We start from the raw sequence: 23,575 nt of genomic DNA, 5'->3' as shown, positions 1-23,575 counted from the left end.
TCATTCAGAAGGGGTATTTCGTGATCTTTTAGCATTTCTACATTTGCAGTGTGCGCTCCAATGATACTTCTCATAAATCATCAAAACAGTGTAGGCAATCAGGAGTAAGTGGTAACCGTTGTCTAAGGTGACAAAGGAGTGAAGATTAAGAGTAATGTTAAAATTGGAGCCACTGTTATTTCCCTCTGTTTTCCTTTTCCTCTTCTAATTCTGGTCTGTCACAGAGATACCAGCTGAGTCTTCATAAATTCATTTCCTCACTATACACAAACAGCTGTTTGGGTGATAATCACTGAAATAGTTTGTATACAAAACATGAACACTGTACCCAAATGTGAGCAGTGTTCAATAACATGAATACCCGTATCAAGAGAAACCTAAATGACTACTATGGGAACTCTGCAATCCACATTGTAGGAGTGGGAAATTTATATCTTAAGTCTTTATTAAGACTTTCAGGTAAGTCATAAAAGTTTTATAACAATATTTAAAAATGGAGTTATGTCTCTTTAGTCAGAATCGGAAGAACCTATTCTTAGAAGAATCAGATGATTTCTGGTAAATATAACAAACTGAAACAGAAACCCATAATTTACCTTACAAAACAGATTATTTCATTTATCATTAAGTATTTGGCTTACATTTTGCAGATCATTTTTTAAAAGGTTTATGTTGAATGAAAATGCAAGTTGACAGTACTGGTTTTAGTGATACATTTAGAGATGGTGATTAGATACTAGGTTATTTTGTTGAGTGATACATTTAGAGAGATGGTGATTAGATACTAGGTTATTTTGTTGAATGAAATATTTTCATGTATAATAGGATGTCAGATATTATCTAAATATATCTGAATAATGAGGAAAGCGTAGGTTTTATTGACAGTTTGAAATATCTTTTAGATATAGAAAGGAACTGCTTTGAATCCTTCTGACTATGAATTTTAACTTTTATTCATTAGATTATAAGTTATTCTATAAAGAATGATTACAAGAATTACTTGAACATATATTGATATTTAAATAGTTAGAGTTAAATCAGAAGTCACTTTAGCATTTCACCTTAAGTTCTACTGATAAGGTAGATCATTTTCATAATAAATAATTTAGAGGAGGAAAATACATATTTACAAATACTTGGGTTGAAAGAAATTTTGATTATGGAACATTCATTGCCTGGAAGAATGGAGGAAATTTTTGATTTGAGACCAGGCCAGAAAAATTTGCATAAAGAGAACCTTCCAGGCTGGCAAAATACAGGCATAAATCTTTTGTCTATAGTTTCATGAAAGTTCTTTACATATTATCACTTGGTAACCTACACTAACCTCTATGACATTCCAACTGTGCCAACTTAATTTTCTGTAACACTTTATTACATATCATTAGTTCATATTACCTGTTCATATACCATTAATATTGATGTAAGCATTCCAAAGAAAATTTTACTATAGATATTCAAGTTTTAGATGGGGTAGAACTGTTTACAGTTAAATATATCTTAAAAAGTATTTTTTAAATGTCTTGACTTAGATTAGGATACAGGTATAGAATGTTAGACGTGTTTGTTCATTTGGTGATTTAGACCTTCTTTCTGGTGAGGGTACATGTAAAATTTTAACATCTTTGATCATCTTCTGAAGGAACCGTGTGGGATGGGTAAGATTCCATCTAAGAGCTGTGGGGTTTACAGCTCCACCTCTGCTTTAGAGTAATGCTCAGACAGGTGTAGCCCTCTGATAATCTTATCCCTCTGATAACCCCATGATAATCTTCCTGTAAGAGCTAGGCAAGTCACACATACTTCCCCTTTTTTTGGCTCCTTAGTTTTTTATTTCTAAAATGAGGTCAATTGAGATCGTTACCAGTTCAATTAGTTCCAATACACCATGTTTCCAAGTAGTGGAAGACAAACTTTATGTGGAGTGGGCATGAAAGGCCAGGTACCCTTGCTGTGCTCCAAGAATGGGGCTGCAACCTTTCCCGATGCTTTGCCCTCTGGTGACAGACTGTTTCTGTTTGCTTTAAGGGGTTATCAGCAACAGGATGCCCATGAATTCATGCGCTACCTTTTGGACCACCTGCACTTGGAACTCCAAGGAGGTTTCAATGGAGTCTCCCTCTCAGCAATTCTGCAGGAGAATTCTTCCCTGTCTGCAAGTAACAAATGTTGCATGTAAGATGGTTTCTTTTTGTCTTTTAGGAAGACCTCATACATTTCTGTAGGTATTATTAGATTTATAATAGAAAGTAGAGTGTATTCCTGGATCTTTGCTGAATGAAAATTTTGTACACTTGAGCTTCAAGTAGCTGTGTCTGTGCCTCTTGCTTCCAGACCAGAGACATCTGATATTTATATATTGTGGGGGTAGGGGGAATTGTACGGTTTAGCACTTACTTTGAATATGAATTTTCATTTTGGAATTGAACCTACCTAAGTTTGTTATTTAACGAAAGCAGGCATTTGTAAGTTCTCACAATATTTTCTACTTCTCAGTATGAACAAAACAAGCCTACTAGATTGATTTCCGGGCCTTAATAACCCAAAACATTCCATTGAGTTCTGAATGTTTACTTTGCTTGAGGTAGGATGCTTTACTGTTATGTTAGCCTGGATTTTGGTTAAGTGTAGTTTCCTTTGTTCACAATTTGAAAAGTTTTGTTTTGTATGCAGGAAAGGGATTTACAAAACAAATACCCCAAAGGGAAAAAGAATAATACTTAGGGACTGCTGTAGAATTGCCTAAATTTGACTATGTAAGACAAGGTCTGGCCTTGCCTGTTCCTAGTAGCTGTGATTCATTCCAAGTAGATTCCAGTACAGAAAGGGAAGATCTCTGGCCTGGTAGAATTGTTCTCAGTGCTAGCATCAAATTTAAACAGATTTTGTCTTTTCAGTTTATGATGGCATATACATACACAAAGAACAGCAAACTGGGCTCTATCAAGGATAGGCTATATGAAGTTATATGTCTAGTATTTTATAGAATGCCCAGATACCTTATGAAGTCACTCTGTAACATTCATAGGATGTTGTTATAATAACTAATAATTATTAGTAAGTTCAAGTTCCATGAATGAGTTAGGATCAGAAAGAAATCAAATACCAAAAATCACATTTCCCTAAATTCATTGGAAGAAGCGTTTCACAATATTTGCTAAAACTAGAAAAAAAAAAGGCTTCTGTGAAATATTTGTGTTTACAAAATAATTAAATAACCCTTCTGAAATTAGAGGTGGTAAAATGGTGTAAATAAGTCGCAGATTGGTCCTTTATGAAGAGCCCCCAGTAGCATATGCCTAAGTAGCAGCATTTAAAATAAGTCATTGTATACTAATCTTAATGCACACCATGAGCCAAGAGCTGGTTAGTACACCTTTCTAAGAAAAAGAAATTTTTATTAATTAAAGTTTGAATTTTTCATGAAAGCCAGCATTGTGTATGAGCTTTAGTGTGAAAGGATCAGTCATAAACCTTTTATTGTCCAACTGTTCCCAATGTACCTTTTTCTTTATAGCCTAAGAATTAAAAAAAAAAAAATGCTGCATTGTATTTCTTTTGCCAGTAAGGAAGGAAGCCCTTTTCTAGAAAAGGAAGCAAACTTTTAAATAATAGAACTGCTTGGGTATGTATTGTCTGTCTAACTATTGCAGTAGTCTTAACTTGGAGCGGCTTAGAAAGTACAGTTTAGTGTGTTATTGATTGCAAGTGACAGAAACTATGACAAATTGCTGCTAGCATAAAAGAGTATTTACTGATTCAGTAACTGCCTAAGTACACAAAGGCTCGTATGTAATTGTTCATCATAGTACTATTGATAGCAAGCAAAAGAATCTGGCTATTCTGGTTAACTTATTAGTTAAGTTAAGAGGAGCAGTATCATGTTAAGAGCAGCTGCCCAGGGCAGACCAGCTGTGTGACCTTGGGTGGAGTTACCTAATCTTTGGATGTCAGCTTACTAGTCTAAATTGGGGGATAACTGATTCCACTTCACAAAGATGGCTGTGAGGGCTAATTCATTCAATAAATGGAAAGCACTTAGAGTGAACCTGGACATGTAGTCAGTACCATTTAAGTATTTGCTACACATGTTACACAATTGTTAAAAAGAATGTGTATATGTTCAAAATATATACATAGGGGAGAAGGCAGTTGTTTTATTTTAATAATGCTAATAAATTGCTTTTAAGGTCTTTTTTAGAAGTAATAAGATAATCTTGTTGAACACCGGACAAAGCTGAGAAACAGGATAGTTGGCTTTTTGTTGTCCTTAAAGTGGTGTATGCTAGATCTTCCTAAGTATTTACAGTATTGTTTTATGTGAGCTTTTAAAAAGCTCACATACATATACTGGTAATTACTAAACATATTGTTAAATTCTTTACCTCTCTTCCCAAATCAGTTGAACACCTAAAAAGTATGTTTGTGTTCACAGTATTTTGACAGTTCCCTATCAGATGACAGGCCTTGCAAAGATTCAAATATAATAGTTTTCCTGGTTTCTGAAGGTGTATTGGGAATGTCCTTTTGTTCTGTTGTACATGGTGCATTTGTTAGAGATTGCAAAAGTCCAGTTACTTTTAAAGAAAGTAGTGGATTGGAAACAGGTTAAGGCCAGTCCATGACTTAACAAAACTGCTCATTTCATATACCTCTAGTTAGGTTTGAATTTTTTTGGTAATGTAAATATAAATGATTTACATATTTCCTTGAAGTGAGTTATCTGTGGGAGTTTCTTTTAGTTTTATATTGAGCTGTTTTCCTCTGGTGATTTTCTTAGAAATGGAGCATCTACGGTTGTTACCGCTATATTCGGAGGCATCCTTCAGAATGAGGTTAACTGCCTCATCTGTGGGACAGAATCTAGAAAGTTTGATCCATTCCTAGGTAAGATATTTTTACTAAATAATTTTAATGTTAAGACAGTAAAGAAAGAAACCTTTAACTTCTGAAATTACTTAAATGTGGTTATATGTCTTTAACAATTCTTTTCCTATTTTCTTTCAAGACCTTTCTTTAGATATTCCAAGTCAGTTCAGAAATAAACGCTCTAAGAATCAAGAAAATGGACCAGTTTGTTCGTTACGAGGTAATTATACTTAAATGTTTTAGAATTTTTTCCCTTTGCAGAAAATACCTGAATAGATTTATAAGCTCCATCTACACAGGTATATTAATAATGTTAATGTATTGCTGCTACTGACCTTAAGTCAAACCTGAATGTTTCTTATTCAAAAACATTCTATTTAATAAAAATAACCGCCAGAGATAGTAGGTCAAGTATAAAATATTCTTTAATACTGGTTTTAAAATGGGAAATATAATTTTCTCTTTATATTTGTGATGTGATCACAGGCTAACTTATTTATAAACATTTGATCAAGAAAGGAAATCAGTAAGAAATTATAGCTTGAGACTCTAATTCCTTTAATAATTTGGACTGACTTCACTGTATAATTTCAGAACCATAATAATGAAATTTTAAAAAGAAAAGTGTATGTATATATAGGGAACAGAATTTTTTTTTTAAATAAACTAATGTTTAACAAAGGCCAGTAAGTCTAGATGATCTGAGACAGAGATTTCCTCAGGTTTCTCTCATGTCTCCCCCATCTGGAATTGGTCATATAACTGCTTCCTTATTTATCCAATGATGCTTTAATAACAATACTTTGCTTTCTTTGGACTGTCTGGGAGGAGGGTGTTAGATGGCTTAGGTGCGTGGTACTACAAGAAAGGTAGCAAAAAGATTTGCTTTGTGTTTAAGTGACAAAGACTCACTGAAATCTGATGGGAATGGTATTATCTTCAGGGGCCTTTAAGCCATACAGGTGTTTAGCGTTTGACTGGACTGGGAACATGGTTTCTGTGTTATCAGATTTTATTTTAATTTTGTTGAAGTGCTTACTGTTAGATTGAAGACAGTGAATTTTTAAAAAATGAGGCAACTAAGTGCATTACCTTTCTTGGACACCCAGAGTATCAGGGGTTTTAGTTACTTGATATGTATGTATCTTTATTAAATGGAAGCTATGTGGTAAATAGTCTGCTTGGAAGAAAATACTTGTGTGTTCTTTGGATCTATAATTAAGCTTACTTTCCATTTAAAAGAGAAAAGTGGTAGTGAAAAAGACCCTTGAAATTATTTGAAGTATGCACAATGCAAAGCTAAAATATATCTAACTCCAGTTGTAACGTGCCATCAAAAAGAAAATGTAAAATATAGATCAAAGAATCCTAAACAGAACATTAGCAAATGGAATTCAGTATTGTAGTAAAACAATAATATATAGAGATCAAGTAGGATTTATTCCAATAAAACAAGACCTTTAGGGAAAGGAAGTCAAAATTCCAAATCCATTATTACCGTTTAAAAGTTTTTTTTCTTGTTTTAAATGGGGATAAAAAATGTTATTTGATGAGGATTAGCCATCAAAGCTATCAGTGATCGTCATAATTAATAGTGAAGCACTAGGATTTTTCATTACAGTCAGGAGGCTTAGTGAGGGACAAGGCAAAAGGAAAAGAGGACAGTCAAATTGATTACATAACTTGGACATTTCAAGAGAGTTGGTTGGGAATGTTTTCTTTTATAATTATCTCTGGAGAACTGGATGGGCCAGGAAACCTGCTTTGCTTTCTTTTATATAGCAAAATATCCTGCTCAGAATTAAAAAGTGCTAAAGTATATTTAATGAGGAATAATTTTATTCACTTTACCCTGTCATGGCTCTTACATCTGTATAATACTGGATTTTTGTAACTTTTTGTATCAGATGACTCCCTAAATCTATTGTAATTTGTTTAAAAGTTTCTCTGTAAGCACAAATTCTTAAAAATGTATAGGGGTAATTTATGATGATAAAATAAATGGTATAGTGTAAATAGTAACTTATTTAGGGAGATACTAATTTCATCTCTAAAATACATTTTTCCCAAATTAATTCAAGGTTTCAAAACGTGTTTAACATGAAAAAACCACGGGCACAGCCTTTTGATTTTGTTTTCAGGGAGCTATAAATATAGCACCTATTAAGGAAGAAATTATAAATTCTACTGCATGATATTAAAAGACAAAGTAAAAAGAGAGATGAAACAATTTTTTGCAGTTTATACAAATGGGGCTAAGTATATGATTTAGCAACTAAAAGAATGTTATGTGTCACATTCAAGAAAGTAAAATTGGTCAACTTGATAAAGATGGAAATTGGGCTAAATTTGGGGAATAGTCAAAAGAACATAAAGAGGAAACTGAGCCATTCCTTACAGAGTAACTGCTCAGAAATGACATGCTTGAGGATTTTTTTTTTTAAAAAGGCCAAATTGAATTATTTTTAACTCTTAGAAAGTGAAAAAAGCTTGTGGTCGTATGGCAACAGTTTTGTACTTACCCAACTGAGATTTTATTTTTTATTTATTTATTTTTTTTTAGATTTATTTATTTGTGCATACAGAACTGGGGTACAGGCCAGAGGCTCAGGGGAGGTGAGAGGCTTCACCAGAGACAGAGTAGGGAGCAGAACAGGCAGATGGAGGAAGTACACTGCTGAGGGGAGCAGCGGGTGGGTCAGGAGAGGTCTGCCACACCATGTGGTCACCTCCGGGGCAGGCGGGAATCGAACTCATGCGGAAGCGGCTTCAGATTCTCAGTGCAGTGCTTTAACCCGCTGCGCCACCAGGGAGGGCCCTACCTAACTGAGATTTATAGTGTCACATCTTTATTGAAACTCCCTAGAGGCTGCTCACAAGCACACTAGTATCTAGTCACCCTGTTGATGCAGTGGTGACAGTGAAGCTGTTTCATTAGGGAACAGCAGCAGGAAAGAAGTGTAAGAACACTTCTCCTAGAGGGAGTTGGGGTTTCTTAAACACTGTTTAAAACAGTTTTTAAAAGTAGCTTGTACTGTTTGTCTATGAAAAGGAGGGAATTCTGTACTTGTTTTATGTATACATAAAGCTGTAGGACCACTTGATGGTTATACTGTAAGTTTGTATTTTTATTCTTGCCTTTTTGAGAGACCCAAACAGATGAACCTCCTTGACACTGAAGAGAAGGATTTCTTTTTGCAAAAAAAAGCAGGCTTGGACAGGGGCTGTGGGTGTGAGACCTGCTTATGGAAAATGGCAGGTAGCCACTAACATATCCTCTAGTTTCATGGCAGTGAGAAGATAGTAGAAAGAAGGCCAGTATTTGCATGCATTGGTCTTAAAACTGCAAATGAATTGCTGTAAATGTTCAGATAGTCTTTATTTTGATGATCTCAATACTTTTAAGAGTCGAATTCCTGAAATTTAGAGAGGTTCTAAATTGTTACCAAAGGAGACTTATGATACCTCCTAGTAACTTTTTGATAATCCCCACTAAATATCAGCATATTTACACACACACAGGGGTTCAGTGCAGGTTACATATAAGGAGAAAGGCTGCCTGTTGTTTCTGCTTACGTGTTGTGTGACTAGGGAGACACTTAGGTAAGAGTCAACAACATATTATTCTGTTCAGTTTAATGAGATGGGGAGGTGGAGTGATAACATACAAGAATGCCTACTGAGATGCTGATTTTCTTTAACTTATAGATGAAAATTATTAACAGGGTACATTTTAAGTATATGACTTAGTACATTCACTATCATACAACTATCACTAAACTATTATATAGTATGGTGATAAAGTTAATAGTCAGCCCTTAGTATCTAGTGGTTTGGTTCCCGGACCCCTCACAGATACCAAAATCTGAGGAAACTTTAATGTCTTATGTACAAATGATGTAGGGTAGGTGCAGATCCAGCAAGATGGTAGCAGTGAAGACACCAAGTTTATTTCCTCCATATTTTCGCAACTCGACGGCTATCTTACAAAATCAGAACAACACTCCAGAAACAATATTAAGTGAACTGTGTTGATACTGGGACAGTGAAACCTACAAGAGGGCTGCTGGGAGGGACCCCCGTAGTTGCTGAATCAGAGGTATACACCAACACTGGAACACATTAGTCAGTGCTGGGCCTCAAGGGGTGCAGAGCAAGGATTACTGACTCTCATTATAGACTAACTGGAGCCTGAATCTGTAGGGAGAAATAGGTCAGATTACCAGTGTCTCTTCATAGAAAGGGCTAGTACTTGAAGGTTAAACTGGATTATTCAAAACACCTGCTACCCCAAATCTCAGGGCCAAAACCAAGACGACAGATGAATACTTGCATAAACCAGAGATTAAGCACCTGTTATTAAAAGGAGCAAACACCCCCCAGGATAAGGCTCTGTGCTGGAAAAAAAGAGGAGCAACCCCTGGCTAATGGCCCCATGGCAACTATAGTCTTTGCGCAGTGATACATGTAGTGCTCAAAAATAGCCTATAGATGAAAGTGGACTTGAAATAACTCTGGTACACACAGAATCTTTAATGTATAAATAAATCTTTAAAAAATAAGAACTGGGGTACAAGCCAGAGAGGTATGGGGGTGAGAGGATTCACCAGAGACAGAGTGGGGAGCAGAACAGACTGATGAACAGAAATACACTGTTGAGAGGTCTGCTGCATCATGTTCATCAGCTCCCTGGCCAGGGATCAAACTTATGCTGCAGTGGCTTCATAGTGTTGTACTTCCAGGGAGGTCCTAAAATGAATAATTTTACCAGAGTGTCCACAGACTTGTTACTAGAAATATTTCAAGCCAAAGAAATTGGCAGGATATACATAGAGTACATAAACAAATTTTCCAGCCAATACTACTAAACACATTTTACAAGGCCATCATCACACTGGAAGCTAAACCAAAAACAACACAAAAAAAACTATAGACCAGTCTCCCTAGTGAACACAGGTGCTAAAATCCTCAAAATCTTAAACTGAATCAATAATGCATCAGAAAGATTATACACCATGACCACGTGGGATTTATTCCAAGGACACAGGGTGGTTCAACATCCAAAAATCAATTAACATAATTTGCCACATCAACAAAAAGAAAAGTAAAAGCCACATGATCATATCAATACATGCTGAGAAAGCATCTCAAAGTTCAACACCCACTTAAGATAAAAGGAACATAACATAGTAAAAACCATATATAACAGACCCACAACTAGCAGCATTCTCAAGGGTGAAAAGCAATCTGAAAGCCTTTCCATTAACATCTGGAACAAGGCAAGGTTGTCCACTGTACTACTTCTTTGCAATATAATACTGGAAGAAGTCCTCCTAGCTAGTACAGTTGGGCAAGAGAAAGATATAAAAAGAATCCAAATTGGGGGAAAAAGTAAAACTATCATTGTTTGTAGGTGTCTATAGAGAGAACACTAAAAACAAAAAAAACCCAGAAAAACTATAAACCAGTTCAATCAAATGACAAGTTACAGAGTCAGTAGACTCTCTGCAAACAATTGGTATGAAAAGGATGAAATTAAAACCATCCCAGGGCCCCCTGATGGCATAAAGGTTTAAGCCTCTGCACTATGAAGTTAGCAGCAGCAGCCACAGCACCACAAGTTCCATCCCTGGCCAGGGAGCTGGCCCACATAGCCTATTGTTCCTCTCAGCAGTGTATTACACAGATGGACCTGTTCTGCTCCCTACACCCCAGCTCTTGTATACATAAAATCAATCTTGGGGGGGGGGGAAATCCCATTTATAATTGTGCCATAAAAAATCCCCCTGGGAGGCCCTCCTTGGTGGCGTAGCGGGTTAAAGAACAACACTGAGAAGCTAAAGCCACTTCCGCATGAGTTCGATTCCCGCCTGCCCTGGAGGAGACCACATGGCGTGGCAGACCTCTCCTGACCCGTCCACTGCTCCCCTCAGCAGTGCACTTCATCCATCTGCCTGTTCTGCTCCCACTCTGTCTCTGGTGAAGCCTCTCACCACCCCTGCACCTCTGGCCTGTACCCCAGTTCTGTATGCATAAATAAATAAATCTTTAAAAAAAAAAATCCCCCTGGGAATAAACCTCACACGGGTGAAATAACTATACAAGGAAAATTTAAAAACATTGTTAAATAGAAAATACAACAAAATTGAATGATTTCCCTGCTCCTGCATCAGAAGAATTAACATGTTCAAAATGGTAGTCCTACCCAAAGCAATTACAGATTCATTGCAATTCCAATAAAAATGGCATCTTCAAAGGAATGGAAGAAATATTACTGATACTCATATGGAATCACACACAGAATAGCCAAAGCTCTCCAGATTAAAAAGATGAAGAATGGCGGTTATTACATGCCAAGACTTCAAACTATACTACAAATTCATAATAATAAAAACAGCTAGCTTAATATTAGAGCAAAATCAGACACAGGCCAATGGAAAAGAAAGTTCCAAAGTAAAAGTACACATATACTGGAAGAAGGAAAACCACTTCAGTAAGTGGTGCTGGAAAAACTGGGCAGCAGCATACAAAAGAATGAAAATAAACTATCTTATACCATGCATAAAAATCTACTCAAAAATGATAAAAGAATTGGATATAAGACCTAAAACCATAAAGTATTTAGAAAACATAGGGAAAACTCCATGACATAAACCTCAGAAAACACCTTTCCTCAAAGCTTGTCTCCAAAGAGCAAGGAAAACAAGAATATAAGCAGCAGGGACTACAGCAAGATAAAAAGCTTCTGTACAGGAAAGAAGATGGTAACCAAAACAAAGAGAAAAGCCCTACTGAACAGGCAAAAACATTTGTACACCATATATATCTGATAAAGGGGCTGATCACAAAGAGCTTACACATCTCAAAAACAAGCTAATCAAAAAATAGCAGGAATTAAAGAATAAATACAAATGGCCAACAGGCACATCACTTATCAGGGAAATGTAAATCAAAACCGCAGTAAGGGCCTCTCTGGTGGCACAAGGCATTAAGTCTGCACTATGAAAAGCTATCCACAGCTACTGCAGCAGAGTTTGATTCCCAGCCAGAGGGCTGACCCACATGGTGCAGCAGACCTTCCCTGTTTCATCCACTGCTCCCCACTGTCTCTGGTGAGTCCTCTCATCCGACCTTCCCCACAAACCTCTGGGCTACATTCCAGCTTTTACATGCATAAGTAAATAAATCTTAAAACCACAGTGAGATACCTCACACCTGTGAGAATGGCCCATATTTAATAAAACAACAACAAAACCTAGAAAAAACAAATGCTGGGGAGGATTTGGTTAAAAAAAGAAACCCTTTTACACTGCTGGTGGCAATATAAACTGGTCCAGCCACTATGGAAAGCTTTGTGGGGTTCCTGAAAATGGAGCCTCCACGTGACCCCATGAACCCACTCCTAGGAATCTACTCAAGGAACACAAAAACCTTACCTTTAAAGGAAACCTTCATGCCTAATTTTATTATAGCACTATTCCCAACAAGATGGACAACCGAAATGATTGATCAAGAAGCTGTAGTGCATATACACAGTGGAATCTCACTTACTGACAAAGACACTTATTTATGCCATTTGCGGCAACAAGGATGGAGCTAAATGAAATGTCAGAAGGACAAAAATATTAGGTGGCTTCATTTATATGTTGAAAATAGAGAAACTCAACAGAGGGTCAGGAGGAAAAAACTTGCGAACTGATTATAGATCTGAGGCATCTAGTTGGAGAGAAGAGAGTGGTTCAAACGGTAGAGAAGAGCACAGGGGGTGGGGGAGATGATCATGCTGTGGTGGTGGGATAAATACAGGGGCTAACACCTGAGGGAGAAATCAAATACTGTCCAAAAATTAATGATGAAATAATTCCAGCCAAAAATCCTTTACCCTGAAAGATTAACATTCAAGACAGAAGGAAGAATATGGGTAAGGATCATCACTGAAAAACAAATACTAAATAAAAGAGTATATCATACCAAGCCACACTTGAAAGAAGTTAAAGGGTTGTAAGTGTTATAAAGCAACAAATAGAACCAACAACTAGAGATAACACCTAAATTGTTTAACATGGAGGCGGAGATGAACACCATAGAGCTCAGCCTATCCAACATGTTCCCAATAGTCACATGCTAATCTCCGTAGAAGCCTCAAGCAAAAATTAATAGAACACATAAAAGACAGAAACAAAAACCAAAAAAGAAACTAACACATTGCCTTTTCTTATGTCTCAGTAAAGACCTTAAATGTAAATGGCCTGAATTCCACCAGTCAAAAGGTGTAGAGTGGCTGAATGGATTTCAAATCAAAGTCTAGTGTCCTGTTATTTACAAGAAAGCCCATCTAACCAACTTAGACAAGCACAGACTTAAAGGCTGGAAGACAGTCCTACAAGCAAAATGACAGCCCCCGAAAAATCAGAAACGGCAATATTTATATCAGATAACAGACTTCCAAGTAAAAGTGGTAGTAAGATACAGACTTTATGCTATGATTAAGAATCTAATGCAACAAGAAGAAATAATACTCAGATATATAAAGTACTGAATGCTGGGGCACTGAGATACATAATAGTAGGACTAAACAGAGAGACTGACAAAAATACACTAGGGATTTTAATACCCCACTTACAACCAGTCATGGACAGATAAAAGAGAATAGGGAAATAATACCCTTATATGAGAAGTTAGAACAAAGAGACCTTGACAGAACATTACACCCAAAAACTACATACACGTTTTTTCAGGTATACATGGAACACTTTCAAGAACAGACCATATGTTGTGACACATGTGAATTGTCAATAAAACTACAAAGATCAGAATTATACCAACTGCCCACTTTGACCATGTCATAAAGTTGGAAATCAACTATAGAGAAAAAACAACAGGAAAAGCTATAAATACATGGAGACTAACAATATGCTGTTTAATAGCTGTTAGGTAAAAGGAAATAAAAAATATATATTTTCTTTACAGGGATGATAATTGCAGTACAGTCCTACATTAAGGGAAAAAATCACAACCTGATGCTGCACCTAAAACAGCTTATAAAAGAGGAACAAACAAGAGCCAGAATTAGAAAGAAGGGAATTAGAAAAATAAGCAGAAATAAATGGATAAAAAGGTAATACAAAAGAAAAAGCAAAAGAGACAAACCTCTACCTAGGCTAACTAAGAAGAGAGCAGGTATGAATAAATAGAACCACCAAAGTACAGAAATACAAAAGATTATAATTGATAACAGTGAACATTAACATACCAATAAATTTGATAACCTTGAACAAACAAGTTTCTATATGAATATAGTGTACCAAGATTTCCCAGGAAGAAACAGATGAGTTTCACAAGCCTGGAAGTAAAATATTAAAAACCCAGGCCCTGGCCCTCCCTGGTGGCGCAGTGGGTTAAAGCACAGCACTGAGAATCTAAAGCTGCTTCCGCATGAGTTCGATTCCCGCCTGCCAAGGAGGTGACCACATGGCGTGGCAGACCTCTCCTGACCCGCCCGCTGCTCCCCTCAGCAGTGTACTTCGTCGATCTGCCTGTTCTGTTCCCCACTCTGTCTCTGGTGAAGCCTCTCGCCACCCCTGAGCCTCTGGCCTGTACCCCAGTTCTGTATGCATAAATAAAAATTTTTAAAAAAAAAAAAAAAAAACCAGGCCCAGACAGCTTTACAAATGAATTCTTACCAAATCTTTAAAGAACTAATGCCCCTCTTGCTCGACTGCTTTTAAAATTAAAGAACATTCCCTGCTATATTTTATAGTGCTTTCATTACCCTAACCCAAAGAGAGCATGAGAAAATTAGACCATTCCTGATGAACATTGATACAAAAATCTTTAACAAAATACCATCAGATTGAATTCAGTGGTATATTGCAAGATTACTATTGTGATCCAGTGGACTTTATCTCAGAGATGCAAGGTGGTTTAATATACACAATTAATGCATCCTATCAACAAAAGTAAAGATTAAAGTCACGATAATAATCAATAGATGAAGAGAAAACACGATAAAAAGGCTTTTATCATTTATGGCAAAAACTAAGCAAAAACCTAATACAGTAAAGGCCACATCACAAAACAACCACTATATTACTTGATGAAAAACTAAGTCTCCACCTTAAGATCAGGAACAAGACAAGGATGCCCGTTGACATCATTTACATCTAAGTTAGTAAAGGCCTAGGCCAAAGCTATCAGACAGAAGCAGGGAAAAAGGGAATCCATGTTAGAAATGAGGAAGTGTATCACTATCTTAAAAGAATGCATGAAAAAGTGACTAGAAACATTAGATGAATACTACAAAGGCACAGGCAACAAACTCAACCTACAAAAATTGTATTTTTAACATGGAAACAGCCCAAATGCCCAAAAGTGGATGACTGGATTAAAAAGATGTGGTATATATACACAATAGCATATTACTCAGCAATCAAAAAAAGAAACACATGTCTTCTGCAGCAACATGGATGGAACTGGAAAAGATCATGCTTAGTGAAATAAGTCAGAAAGAAAAGGAAAAATACCAGATGGTTTCACTCATAGCAGGAGTATAACAGAACAGGCGAGAAAATAATGATAATGATGAACAGCTATATACCAGAGACATTTTGTGGGGGTTGAGTAGGGGGAGGGAAATGCACTGGACTGTGGTGATGGCACATGGGCGGTTTTGTGATGGGAAGCCCAAGGGGATTGCAACTGAGATGGAAAAATGCACAAAATGATGTAAAACTATTATATATATATATTTTTTAAAAAAATCCAGAATGATCAACAGGTACATAAAAAAACAGTTCAACATCACTTATTATAAAGGAAATACAAATCAAAACCACAATGTACTGTGACCTCAACCCTATGAAAATGGCCCTTGTCAAAAAGACTGGAAACAACATATGTGGGAACAGATGTGGAGAAGAAAATATTCATCATTGTTGGTGGGAATATAAGTTGCTGTAGACTCTATGAAAAACAGTATAGAGATAAATTTTAAAAATAAAAATAGACATACCATACCAAAAAAATTGTCTTTTTAAATATAATGAACACAATGCAAAAGCGTTTAAGACAACACCACCATTTATATTTACTTCAAATAGAATTAAATGCCTTAGAATTAACTAAGAGAGATAAAAGAAATATTTAATGAAAACTGCAAAGTGTTATTAAAGGATTTAGATAGCAATATAAGGAGATGTAAGGATATACCTTACCCATGAATTGGAGGATCAGTATAGTTGAAATGAGTATTCTGCCTAAAATTATATATAAACTTAATACAATACCCATAAAATATCAGCAATATTTTTCAAAGAAATTAAGCAAAAAAATACTGACATTTACATGGTACCACAAAAAGCCTCAAGTTGCAAAAATAATTCTGAGGGGAAAAAGGGAGAAAAGCAGAAGTATCACATTACCTGATTACACACTTTCTGAAAAAGCAGCAGCACTAAAAACAATTCAGTATTGGTACAAAGCTAGATACACATAGCAGTGGAAAAGAATTGAAACCTGAGAAATAAGTCCACAAATATATGAGTCAGTACCTACCCTATGATATAGTAGCTTTGACCACAGAGTGGGGAAAGGACCGTCTCTTAGGATAAATGGTGCTGGGAAAATTGGAAATGAAAGAGTGAGATTTGATCACTTCATAACTTGCAATACAAAAATAAACTCCAAGTGGATTAAAGATTTATATATTTAAAAAGTAAACATTGTAAATGTTGTGTAATTAGTTGTTACACTGTATTGTTTGGGGAATAAGGACAAAAAATATCAGTATAAAGAGAATTACAGGCATACCTGAAAAGTTCAGATTTCTGCTCTGGCTAGCTGATTTATGGATGTGTATGAATTGGTGGCTGCAGAAGGCCAACTGCCTATCTATCCTTTTGTAACTGACCTACTTCACTTGAATGTTTTCAAGGTTAGTCCATTTTGTAGCACCTGTCGGAATTATTTTCATTTTTAAGGATGAGTAGTAGATTCCATTGTATGTATGTATGCATTTTGTTTACCCATTTATCTGTTTTTGGACACTTGGATTGCTTCCACCTTTGGCTGCTATGACTAATGTTGCGAGAAATATAAGTGTAAAAATATCTGAGCCCTGATTTTCATTCTTTTGGATATAAACCTAGGAGTGGAATTACTCTACTATATGCAAAGTCTATGTTTAATTTTTGAGAAACTGCCAAACTTTTTCACACTATTGTATCCTATTACATTTTCACCAGCAATGCATTAGAGTTCTAGAATTTCTACATATTCAATCACTTGTTTACTATATTTTTTAATAGCCGTGACAACCATGAGTGTGAAGTGGTATATGTTTCTCTTTTGTGCATTTTTGAATCAGGTCATTTATTTTTGTTGGCTTTTTTTTTTTTAAATAATGGTTTGCTTTTACATCATTTGTGCCCATTTTCCATCTCAGTTGGAATCTCCGTGGGCTACCCACCACCCCACCCCCCTTTTTTGATCCCATTCCCCACTCCATCCGGTAAAATGTCTCTGGTATATGGCTGTTCATTATTACTATTTTCTCGCCTGGTCCTTTATACTCCTGCTATGTGTGAAACCATCCAGTATTTTTCCTTTTCTTCCTGGCTTATTTCACTAAGCATGATCCCTTCCAGCTCCATCCATGTTACTTCAAAATGCATGTGCTCATTTTTTTTGGTTGCCGAGTAATATGTATGCCATTGTGTACCCCATCTTTTTAATTCAGTTATCTACTTTTGGGCATTTGGGCTGCTTCCATGTTTTTCCAATTGTAAATAAAGCAGCAATAAACATGGGGGTACAGGTATCTTTTGCAATCAGCGTTTTTGTGTCTTTTGGGTAGATACCTAGGAGTGGGATTGCTGGGTGGTAGGGAAGCTCCATGTGTAGCAATTTGAGGAACCTCCAAACACTTTTCCATAGTGCTTGTACTAGTTTGCATTCCCACCAGCAGTGCAGGAGAGTTCCTTTTTTTCCACATCCTCACCAACACTTGTTGTTGTGAGTTGTTTTAAGATGTGCCATTCTTACTGGGGTGAGGTGGTATCTCATTGTGGTTTTAACTGGCATCTCCCTTATTATGAGTGATGTTGAACATTTTTTCATATGCTTGTTGGCCATCTGCATTTTCTCTTTGGAGAAGTGTCTTTTTAGCTCTGCTGCCCATTTTTTGATGGGGTTGTTTATTTTTGTTGTGTTTTATCAGTTCTTTGTATATCTTTGTGATCAATCCTTTATTACTCGTTTTGTGTGAGAAAATTTTTTCCTAATCAGTGGGATGTCTATTTTTTGTAATGTCTCTTTTTGCTGTACAGAAGCTCTTTAACTTGATGTAGTCCCATCTGTTTATCCTTTTCTTCACTATCATTACATTGGGTGCTGTATCTTCAAAGATGTTACTGAGGTGGATGTCATGTAGTGTTTTTCCCATCTTTACTTCCAGGTATTTTATGGTTGGAGGTTTTTTAATGTATGTATGTGTGTGTGTATATATATATATATATATATATATATATATATATATATATATATATAAGCTGTTAATCTCTTATCATAGACACGATTTGCAAATATTTTTCAATGATTTGTCCCTCAGCTCTCCTATTATAATAGCTTAATTTTCATGAAATTAAATTTATGTAAATTTACTTTTGTTACTTTTAGTGGTGTATCAAAGAAACTGTCAAATCCAATGTTAGAAGGCCATCCCCATGCTTTCTTCTTCAAGAGTTTTTTTTCTTATGTCTATCTCGTCTTTGATCCATTTTGAGTTCATTTTTACATGTAGTATTAAGGATCTACCACATCATCCTCGTGCATGTGGGTGGATATCCTGTTTTCCCAGCACTATATGTTGAATAAGACAGTCCTTTCCTGACTGAATGGCCCTATTGCTCTTGTCAAAAGTCAGCTGACTTGGTTTCTATCAGAGCTCTACATTCTACTCATAGGTACTGATGCTTGCTAGCACTCCACAGTTTTGATAATTGTGAGCTTTGGCAGCTCTGTTACCCATTTGTCACTCTATACATATTGTCCTCTCCCTTTCTTATAAACCTTTTTTTTTTTTTTTTTTTTTTTTGTGGAGTGGGGGAAGCTGCTGTGGCTTTGAAATCAGAGAGGTAGGAGTCCTGCAAGTTTTGCTTTTCAGGATTGTTTCAGGGTTCTTTGAGATTCCAAATAATTTTTAGAAGGGGCTTCTATTTCTTTTTTTTTTTTAAAGATTTATTTATTCATTCATATAGAACTGGGGTACAGGCCAGAGATGTGGAGGGTGAGAGGATTCACCAGAGACAGAGAGGGGAGCAGAACAGGCAGATCTGTACACTGCTGAAGGGAGCAGCGGGCGGGGTCATAAGAGGTCTGCCGCGCCATGTGGTCTCCTCTGGGGCAGGCAGGGATGGAACTCATGTGGAAGTGGCTTTAGCTTCTCAGTGCTGTGCTTTAACCCACTGTGCCACCAGGGAGGGCCAATGGGCTTCTATTTCTATAGACCATGTTGCTGGGATTTTGATAGGGATTGCATCTGTGCACTATGTGTCATTGTATCAGGCTTCCTAATTAATGAATTGGGATGTCTTCCCCTTTTAAAACACTTCTGAAAGAAATTTATATAGTTTTCAGTGTATACTTTGTCAGCTTGGTTGAATATATCACTAAGTAGTCTTTTGGTACTATTAATAAAATTGTTTTAATTTTCCTTTTTGGTCTTCATTGGTAGTGTACAGAAACACAGCTGACTTTGGCATGTTGATTTTGTATACTGCAGCTTACCCAAATTTGCTTATTACTTCTAGCATTTTTTTTTAAAGATTTGTGCATACAGAACTGGGGTACAGGCCACAGGCTTAGGGGTGGCAAGAAGCTTCACCAGAGACAGTGGGAGAGCAGAACAGGCAGATCGACGAAGTACACTGCTGAGGGGAGCAGCGGGCGGGTCAGGAGAGGTCTGCCGCCCCATGTGTTCACCTCCGGGGCAGGCAGGAATCTAACTAATGTGCAAAAGGCCTTAGCTTCTTAGTGCTGTGCTTTAACCCGCTGCACCACCAGGGAGGGCCACTTCTAGCATTATTTGAATCATTCGGGTTTTGTACATTAAAGACTTTATTTTCTGCAAATAGATAATTGTAATTTTTCCACTTGGATTTGGACCTTTGTTTTTCTTGCCCAATTAACTGCTCTGGCTAAATCTTTGAATACTAGCTTGATTAGAAGAGGCAAAAGCAGACATCCCTGTCTTGTTCCTCATCTTAGGGGAAACCTTTTGCCATCAAGTTCCAAACCTTTGAGTTTTTCATATATGGCCTTTATCATGTTGAAGAGGTTCCTTTCCTTTCCTAGTTTGAGCATTTACATGTGGAATAGCCTATTTTTCTGGATCTAAACCTCCATTCCCACTCCAGGGCTACAGCTTTTTACATGATGCAACAAACACTCCTGTGACTTCAGATTCAGGGCTTACAAGCACCATAGTGATGGGTCTAAAGGGATTCATACTGCCAGACGAGTCTGCACTGTGGTCAGTGCTTTTTACAGCTAGAACCATGGAACTTAGGAGGATGTCACCATGAGTTTTTAAATTTGGGTTTAGTGTTTGAGATTGGTTTCAGGAAATCAAGGTTGAAACTGTATACTCTCTCTAGGAACCATCCTTTAGCTAAGATAGGAAATTGGCAATGTGTATTCACATGCTCTGTTAGGACCAGGTTGAAAAGGGCCACCATCTACTGAAAACTGGGAACAGCTCAAAAAAATCATGAGCATTGAAAGGACCAAGGGTAGGAAGTACATTCTAGGTATTGGGATCAGGGAGCAGAGGTATGTTCATGAAAGCATGGAGGGTTCAAGATGGCAATGTAAGATGGCCCTGAGCCAGCCTCCCATGGACACAGAGTCCACAGCTACATATGGAACAGTGTCTCCTGATCAAAAATAACTCAATGACTTCTGCACATCATGCAAATAAAAGGGAATCACGTTAAAGTGGGTAGGACAGGCAGGGACACAGACACCATGAATCCTGCCCCAGTGCAGTGATCCAGTCAGGAAGGAACTCAAACCTGAAGCTTGCTCCTGAATTGAGAAGGTTCTGAACCCCCATCTAGCACCCTTACTTCATAATCTGAATCTGAGCCTCTAAACATCTACATTTGAAAACCAGTGGGCTCATGAGACCCATAATACTTATAGAGCAAATGGAAAAATGTCTCTTTAAAGACTCACATGTAGACTCATTTACTCTACAGCCCAGCTTAGAAGCAGTCTTATGAAAAAGCACCCAGAAAGCTGATCACACATTCTTCTCAAGTGCACATGGGACATTTTCCAGGATTAACCATATATTTTTGGCATGAGACACTTATCAACAAATCCCTTAAGATTGAAATCTGGCCCTCCCTGGTGGTGCAACAGATTAGGATGCAGCACTGCAAGGGAGCTGCAGCCATTTCAATGCGAGTTTGATCCCTGGCCCCCTGGAGGTGATCCACATGGCAGACCTCTCTTGACCTCATTGCTCCCCAACAGTGTACATCATCCATGCCTATTCTGCTCCCCATTCTGTCTCTGGTGAATCCTCTCACCAGAGGATTCTGGCCTATACCCCAGTGCTGTATGCATAAATAAATCTTTTGATTTAAACCATCCCAAGCATATTCTCATCATAAAGATACAAACTAGAATAAACTACAAACAGCAAGCAGGGTAATCTCCCATGCCTAGAGACTCAACATACTACTGAAAGGGTCAACAAGGAAATTGAAGAAGAAATCAATGGATTCCTTGAGACGAATTACAATGAGTATACAACCTTCCAGAACTTACAGGTCATAGCAGACACAATGTAGGCTCATATAAATAAGCAAAAAAGTGCTCAAATAGCCTTATCTCCAACCTCGAGAAACAAGAATAACAAAGTTAAAAAGTCAGTAGCAGAAAGGGAATAATAATAGAACAGAAATAGAGAAACCTCTGAGTTCACTAAAAAAAAAGGGGGGGGGAGAATATTCAGAAAGAATAAGAAATAAAACAGATGCTGTGAAAATTCACAGGATACTAAGAGACTAATATGAATAGTTATATGCTGATAAATTCAATAACCTAAAAGCAGTGGACAAATTCTTAGAATTATACTTCCAACACTGGATAGGGAGGAAATAAAAAACCAATTACAAGTATGGGAATTGAAACAGTGGTCAACTCTCCTGGGGAAAAAAACATTCAGGACTAAGATGGCTTCACATGAGTGCTACCAAACCTTCAAAAATGAACTATTACCTGGCCCTCCTGGTGATGCAGTGGGTTAAAGCCCAACACTGCGAGGCTAGCTGCAGCTGCTTGCTCCTGCTCAACTCAGCATGAGTTCAATCCCCAGCCAGGAAGGGGACCCACATGGCGCAGCAGACCTCTCCTGACCCGCCCACTGCAGTGTACTCCATAGTCTGCCTGTTCTGCTCCCCACTCTGTCTCTAGTGGATCCTTTTACCACCCCCTGCACCTCTGGCATATACCCCGTTCTCTATGCATAAATAAACAAATCTTAAAATGAATACTGATCATGCTCAAATTCTTATCCAAAAAAAAGAAACCTAAGAAAGAACACTTCCAAACACATTTCATGAAGCCAACATTACTCTAATACCAGAGACACCACACCCACACACACAAAAAAAAAACCCTACAGATCATTTCCCCTAATGAACACAGATGCAACGATCTTTAATTTCTTAAAACAAATCCAACAATGCATTGAAAGGAGTATATACTTTGACCAAGGAGGACATATACTAAGTAGAGACTAAGGTGGCTCAGCATCCAAGAATCAACATAATTCACACAACTCAACAAAAAGCAAGATCATACAATCCTATCAATAGATGTCAAGAAAGCATTTGATCAAACTTATTTATGAAAGCACGCCAAAAAAAGGGGTAAGTGGTGAACAGGAACTATCCTTAGAGGAGAAAGTGTGCATTGTACAAAAAGGAAGAATGATGTAAAAAAATATATAAATATATTACAATAATAAAATGGGGAAGATGGGGGGTAAGTGGAAGTTAACATAGAAAAAGTTATATATGACAAACCCACAGCTCATACCTCAATTGTGAAAAACCGGAAGCTTTTTCACTAAGATGTGGTAGAAGACAAGGATGTTCACTCACCACTGTAACTCAATTCACTGCTATAACAGCTATAGGGCACCCCAGTGTGAACTGGGCGCCCTGTCTGTGGGGCCTCACCTGTGCGCTTAAAATTCAGTTGTACTGCAGGCACACACAAAAGGGTCAGAAATGGGTATATTTATAAAAGGGGAAAAGAAAATAATCCCGGTAAAGAGAGAGGGATACAAAGTAACTGGAATATTTTACCGGACCCCTGACTTGGAGCTCTGGTAACAAACTAACTGAAAGCCCTGAGTCATGTGGTCACGTGGTCCTGACAGCTATTTCCAGAGCGAGAGAGAGCATAGAAAATGGCGCCCTATTTATCCCCCAAAGTCCCAGAATGCCTGCTTAGCTCCGCCCTTGGGTCTTCACAGGTCTCTCCTTGGTACTGCTGGGAGTTGTAGTTTCCAGTCACTGGAGTAGGGGGTGGAGTACACAAAACCCTGCAGAGTTCCTTTAGGACATCCTTCCCCTTAACATAGCTACTGTTGGAAGTGCTAGCTAAAGTATTAAGTGAGAGAAGGATACAA

The 23,575-nt window shown here is 37.3% G+C and overlaps 1 protein-coding gene across 3 annotated transcripts in view; it reads left to right on the top strand.

The window, feature by feature from the left end:
• Window positions 1-23,575, top strand: part of USP3 (ubiquitin specific peptidase 3) — a 102,506-nt gene that overhangs the window by 69,740 nt on the left and 9,191 nt on the right. For all 3 annotated transcript variants that reach the window (XM_004687697.2, XM_012728712.1, XM_012728713.1), the window contains 3 exons: window positions 2,029-2,175; window positions 4,781-4,887; window positions 5,009-5,089. In XM_004687697.2, the coding sequence (XP_004687754.1) occupies window positions 2,029-2,175; window positions 4,781-4,887; window positions 5,009-5,089 (335 nt within the window). The remainder of the gene's footprint in view (window positions 1-2,028; window positions 2,176-4,780; window positions 4,888-5,008; window positions 5,090-23,575) is intronic.

The sequence above is a fragment of the Condylura cristata genome, unplaced genomic scaffold, assembly GCF_000260355.1.
Source record: "Condylura cristata isolate star-nosed mole 26May11 unplaced genomic scaffold, ConCri1.0 scaffold00023, whole genome shotgun sequence".
NCBI classification, from domain to species: Eukaryota; Metazoa; Chordata; class Mammalia; order Eulipotyphla; family Talpidae; genus Condylura; species Condylura cristata.
This window is presented reverse-complemented; position numbering and strand designations above follow the sequence as displayed.